Source organism: Boleophthalmus pectinirostris, unplaced genomic scaffold, assembly GCF_026225935.1.
Source record: "Boleophthalmus pectinirostris isolate CB_2022bp ecotype Guang Dong unplaced genomic scaffold, ASM2622593v1 HiC_scaffold_15, whole genome shotgun sequence".
Taxonomy (NCBI): domain Eukaryota; kingdom Metazoa; phylum Chordata; class Actinopteri; order Gobiiformes; family Gobiidae; genus Boleophthalmus; species Boleophthalmus pectinirostris.
The window spans coordinates 16,493,328-16,500,134 of NW_026571070.1; the positions used below are offsets into that span (position 1 = coordinate 16,493,328).

General features: G+C 37.2%; 1 protein-coding gene across 1 annotated transcript in view; it reads right to left on the bottom strand.

Annotated features, from left to right (window-relative positions):
* LOC110166320 (receptor activity-modifying protein 3) overlaps positions 1-4,824 on the bottom strand; it is a 67,747-nt gene extending 62,923 nt beyond the window's left edge. Inside the window, exon 1 of the mRNA XM_020931556.2 lies at positions 4,487-4,824. Coding sequence (XP_020787215.2) covers positions 4,487-4,538 — 52 coding nt within the window. The 5' untranslated portion in view covers positions 4,539-4,824. The remainder of the gene's footprint in view (positions 1-4,486) is intronic.
* Positions 4,825-6,807: the final 1,983 nt, after the last annotated feature.

Consider the following 6,807-nt stretch of genomic DNA (forward strand, 5'->3'; position numbering starts at 1 on the left):
TCACGCCCTCCCCTCGCTCATGTTTACAGAGTGAATCATTTTACCAGGCCCCTCCCCCCAACTATTAACCAACCAGGTGCCAGCAAACCTTAAAGTTGGTCACCTGCTTGTTTCTATGGATATGTCATTGCTCTGCTTAGAACAGGGTTCATCAAACTAAGGCCCGCCAGCCGACTCCGGGCTGCCACGCCCCTTTGACCGCCCCCCAGCCCCTTTGCCCCCACCACTTGAACTGGCCCTATGAGGCAATCCTCAAAAGGATTTAATTATTATTATTATTACTTTTTAGCAAATAATAACACATCTGCATCTTGTATTGGTTAATTTTTTTCAATTAAAAAAATATATTTATATGTAGAATTTATATTTATATTTAAATATTTATATGACTTATTTACATTTGCTGCCGAATTTTTGTCACCTGACAAGCTCGAGATCAAACAGTGACAGTCGACGCACACGCAGAGTTCTGTAGTGCAGTTAAAGACAGCAAAATGGCTCATGTTAAAGTAGGAAAAATTGACAGAGAGTGCAGAGTTTTCAAACAACAGTGGAACGAAGGATTATTTTTGTTCAGTGTAAGGACTGTGCAGTTTGTCTGATATGAAAGTGTGGTGGTTTTCAAAGAATCTGTGTCGTCAGGGTCATACAATTCTGTTATACGGCCGACCTGACCCTGGCCCCCCATCACAGTCAAGAGCGAAAATGTGGCCCCCAGAGAAAAACGTTTGGTGACCCTTGGCTTAGAATGTTCCACAATATGACATAACATATCCACCTTACATTTATTCAATTGTAGGTGGTTTTATTCGTCAAAAATATCTACAAAAACTTTTTCTTGTGGAGGGTCCATTAACTGCTTGTCTCCATGGACATGTTATTCCTTTGTCTGAAATATTTCACACTATGGTATTACACCTTTCTTCTTCCTGGAGACCAAATCATATCAAGTTACAGGTCAGATTTGTGGAGAGGCGACGCCGTTCACAGTCAGAATGCCTGTTTTTCTAGGTATTTTTGAACAATTAAACCACCTGTAATTTAATAAATGTAAAGTAGCTGTTTAATGTCATACTGTGGAGCATTCCAGGCAGAGCAATGACATGTCCATAGAAACAAGCAGGTGATGGACCCAAACCAAAAAGTTACATAGTGAAATTTTAACTTTTGAATGGTGAAATGGCCTCAAAATGTCAGATAACATGGAGCTGAAACCTTTGAAGATTAGACAAGATTTGCTGGATGCCTCTTGTTGTCTTTTCTATAGGGACTTTTGAGTCATCCTGTCAAATCAAGTCTAAACAGTGAAGAATTATCTTTTAAAAGGAGTCAAATACAGAGAGACAAGTGTTATTTCAGCCTAACAGCTCCCAAGTGGCTCATTTTGTATTTTTAAGAAAAGCAATCTAATGGTCATTTCAAATCTCAGCACAATACAGAGCAATTTGGTATCATCTAACACAACCAATCAATACACCCGCGTTCATTCACAAAAACAAAATAAAAAACCGAGGTCTCTAAAGTTTTCTTTCAAACCAGAGGTGCTTTCAGAGCAGAGATCTCTGTGTTCAAGATTATAATGACAAAAAATCAATAGTCCCTATGGTGCGTTTACTGACCTCCAGAGACAAGCCAGGCAATGATTTCAGAAATGTAGCTGATACACTCAAAACACATGAGAAACAAAACTAAAATCATGAGAAATTTTGGAAAACAAAGATAATAAAACTTCAAAAACACAGCCTCTTTTCTGATTAGATGAATGAATCATTGGCAGTGTCGGCTTTGGAACCAAAATAAAGGCAAAAAACTTAAAACATATTAAACATTTGTGGAAAGTTTCTTGTGGAAAGTGATAAAGCAAAACCATTATCTGTTTTGTTTACTTCAAATCTAACGAGTCCAAAATAGGAAATACAACCATTAGATATTCGATAATGCAATGTGGGATTATTTGGGATCAGTCATACATGCAAAAATTTATTGGAATAAAAAACCTGAATCAAAAGTTCATGTGGAAAACACTATTGCAGCTTTGTTTGTTTATTTTGTGATAATCATACATAGTGGATAATTTCCCAAGGATCCAAAAAAAAATCACTTAATCGCAAAAAACTCAATCACATACAGTTTAATGTTATGTATGTTATAATGTTGTTTCCTTATCAAAAACACACCTGAAATTGTGTTATTTTCTCAAACTGAAAACACTTTGTTCCACCTTATAAACTCCACACACCTTCACTAGAAAATGTTTGATAATTTCAGCCCTGGAATTGACGATCTCTACTGAATAAAAGGTAAAAGGCAGCCGTTAACTTGAAAACTACAGTGTCATGGCATCACAAGGTGGAAACGAGCATTTTGAACTTTGAAAATGTAGACAGACTAATAAAACGTTACTCAAAAATGCGTGTATGAAACAAAACACAAGTTCAGCTCTGTTTTTGATGGGGCAACATTATAACACAGCTCATAAGAGTAAATTTGGCTTCATGTAGGCCCTTTAAAAATGAATAAACAATCTTACACCAGACTGACACTGATCCGCAGCGTTGAACAGCCATTATAATTAATACAGGTCAATAAAGCGTCAGCCCAACACCAAAACAGAGGCTTTCGTGTTGACAGCTCCTTTGTGGACTGGTGCGAATAGAATCACCACCTCTCACTTCCACGATTCACATGTAATATGATTTCATCCATGACTTGGTCTCTGTTCTGCGGGTTAACGAGGCACACACTGGTTAGAGATATAGGTCAGGTATGTCCAGTGGTCCATGAGCGCTGGTGATACTCAGGCTATAAGTGCTGATTAAGTAAGTGTAAATGTAAAGGATTGGATTATAGACGGGAGTTCGACGCAAGGAGAGTTTAAAGAAGCAAAATTGATGATTCGTCCATGTCTATTAGCTTACTTGCTTAAGGCTGAAATTGTACAGTTCACTTACAGTAGGGTCCATTATGTAATACAATCATAAGCAGGGTCCAAATTATTAAAGGACCCATATTACGCTTTTTCCTGATCTGTGTTATAATGTTGTTTCCTTATTACAATCGTACATAGAGTTGTATTTTGTTTGTTTGTCCATACACCTTCACTAGAAGCATTTGGATCAATTCAGCCCCGGCACTGCCAATCTCTACTGAACAGAAGGTAAAAGGACGCTCTTAACTTGAAAACACAAGGTGCATTGGAGCCTTTTCATTTTTGGAGATATAGACAGACTAATAATAAAGGATTTCTCAAACATGTGTGAATAAAACAAAACACAACTCCAGGTATGATTATGATGAGGTAACAATGTGGCCTAAAGCTCTCAAGAGTCAGCTTCACGTAACATAGCACCTTTAAGGCTCAAACTGTGCTGTGAATTGTAAAAATCACATCTAATTTTGTATTGATTTAAGAAGAAAATATTACATTTTCTCTGGCAGCAAGACTCTGACTGCACAAAGACTAAAAAAAAAGCATCTGCACTCTCCAAGTTCTTGCCATTGTCGCTATAAGAGCATTACAAGAATATGTGTCGGTCCCATATTATTCATTTTCAACACAAGGAATCTTTAAAGCTCACAAAATTAACCTAATAATTTAATTAAAACACAATATTGTAGGTTTAAAATGATCGAACACAATTATCATCTCATTTCTGTTAGGCATTTTTGTTTAAATATGGTTCAAATTTCTTCTTGAAAAAAAATTGCTTTCAGAATTTGAAAAGACAGTCCTTTGTTTATTGTATTGCATTCAAAAGTACTTTAGAACCGGTGTAAACAAATACATGGAAACAATTGTATTCTGCCAGTGCCCCATTCAAAAACAAGAATAATGTAGTAGTTCTATTTAGTGATGGATGCCAAGTGAACTGTTTCATAATTATGTTGCTCTATATTCTGTGTGTAACGCCCTACACACTGAAATGACACGCACCTGCTCTGAAGTGCTTGTAAGTACAGCCTACTGTCTTGTCACGTCATTCCAATGTTTAAAGGTTTTATATTATGCAAAACAGTGAGGGTATAATGCTGTTTCCTCCTCAAAACAGACCTGGAGTTGTGTTTTGTTTCATTCACACATGTTTCAGTAATCCTGCATTATTAATCTGTCTGCATCTCCAAAGCTCAAAATGCTCTGTTTCACTTTGTGATGTCATGTAGAGGTAATTTTCAAGTTAACAGCTACCTGTTTCCTTTATCTGAGTAGAAACTGCCTTTTCTATGGCTGAAATTATCCAAATGATCTTACTGAAGGTGTATGGAGTTTAAAAACATAGTGGAGCACTTTTTGTTTGTGAAAAGAACTCATAAATATGCAGGATTTGTGTGTTAAACATGTGTGAATGATACAAAATACAACTCCAGGTGCCTTGATGATGAAGCAACATAAGCAACTTAAATCATAAAATAGCGTAACAAGGGCCCGTTAAGAAACACTATGACACTATCACAATGAGTGAAATGCAATAATTACGCACAAACTTACCCAAAATCCCAACAACGAAAAGTTTGAGCAGCACGATCTCATTTGTTTCCATCACTGAGGAGAGGTCCAGTCCGAGTTTTGAGTGAAATCCTCAGCTGCAACTCCGCGACAATGTGCGTTTGAATCGTGCCATCATCATTGTTATCCACAAACGAACGGCGCGGGTTCCGTCATGCTGCCAAAACAGTCCACGCTCATCTGATGGGAAAGAAGCCGCCAAATGTTGAAAAACAAACAAACAAAAGGAAAAAAAAATCGCAGGGTCCCAGTAAGAAAAACAAAAAGAGAAAAAGATGGAGAGAGAGGGAGAGAGAGATTCCCGGCGTGCTCTCGTGATGAGCGCGTCTCCTCGTGTGCGTCAGGAGTCAGGACCACTACCACTGTCCCGCTGCATCTTTACAGAGGGAGGAGGGGGAGCGCGAGGAGAGGGAGAAAGAGGAGGGGGAAGGGTCCTACAACCACCGGGACTGTCCTGGAAATACAACCATATGGACACATTCATATATTAGAACTGAATTTATTTGTTTTATAACGCATCATATTACTAATTAACCGAAAATCGTCTTTGTGTGGTCTCTGAAATCGTATACAGTTGTGTGTAAGCCTACTATTGTGTTTAATTGCTTTGTGGTGTCGGATTTTAACAGACATGAGCTCTTTGATATTGTTTTCCAACATAAAGTGCAACATGAATAAAACAGACCTGCTTATTTACTTACAGTGTCCGCTGATTGAATTGAACGCCTGACCCTCGCCTCGCGCTCTGAAATCTGGATGTTATTGGTTGAGTAACGCCTCCCTCTAGTGGTTACATTTTACATTACATGCAAGTTTAGTCTCAAGAAGTCTCTGTTGAGTAACTAAGGCCTGATTAAGAACTTATTATTCAATCAGACAATCCAAAAATAAATGGGCCTTGTTTACATCCACGACTACATATTACGCAAAATGGACTCTTGCCGTGTTATAATGTTGTTACCTCATCAAAAACATACCAAACATACCTGCAGTCGTGTTTTGTTTCATTCACAAGTTTGACTATCTTATTATTAGTCTGTCCACATCTCCAAATATCAAAATGTTGTTGCATTCCACCTTGTGATGTTATGAAGTGGTAGTTTTCAAGTTTTCAGTTAAAGGCGACTTTTTACCTTTAGTTAAGTAGAGATCGGCAATTCCAGCACTGACATTATCCACGTGATTCTAGTGATGGTGCATGGAGTGGTGGAGTTAATATTTTGGGGGATAACTTGAGTTTGGGGCACTCACTATAATGTACTGTTTGTTTGTTTGTTTGTTTGTTTTGTTTTGTTTTGCTTTGTTTTTTTGTTTTTAATATATTTATTGTCTGTTTTTCCCCCTTGTTCTTTAGACATGCACATCTCTATTTATTTGAATTATGGTGGGTTGGAAACTTGTTCTATTAGTTAGGTAGCCCCCTACACTCCTTACATCCATTACAAATTATTATTATTATTTATTATTTTTCTCATGATTATTGTTTAAAAGTAAACTACACTCAATTAGTGTCTTATTGAGAGAAAATCAAATTGAGGCCTTGGCCATTAGTGGCACTAAGAGCACTGGTTGGGGCTAGACAGCCACCTAAATTTGTCTAATGGTAGTGCCACGTCTGGGTGCATGGTGTTTAAAAACACAGTGGAGCACTTCCTGTACTTCCATGTGACATCACAAGGTGAAGCAGAGTGTTTTTGGTTTGAGAAAAGAACGTGGCCTAAATATGCAGGGTTTGTGTAATAAACATGTGTGAGTGGAACGAAACAAAACTCCAGGTCTGTTTTTGACGAGGAAACATTATAACATAGATCAGAAAACAGTTTGAGTCCTTGAATGGTAAGATTTGGTGTTTCAAATTGTGTCTCTTTGTCCTGAAAGGTTTCACAATATTTGCAAATGGACGTCCTGGCCTACTAACTTTAATTAACCACCTGCATTTAAAACATTTAAACCAACCACAAAAAGAAGAACTATATTTTCTACTTCAGTGATTTATTAGGCCAACTGTTTTGAAGGTGAAGGAATTTGGGTGTGAAGGGATTTTTAAAATAGTTTAAAGCCAGTTGTTTTGAACTCTGTTTTCTTAATATATGAAAATGCTCAGGTGCATATCAGGTGCACAATGTTTTGTTTAAATTTTTTTGAGAATTATATATAGGCTATGTGTAGGGTTGCTCGATTATGGAAAAAATCATCATCGCGATTATTATGGTCAATATTGAAATCACAATTATACAAACAATTATTTTTTAGTTACACAGTGCACTTATTCAGCATTTCTCTCTCTCAAAAATAACCAAAAC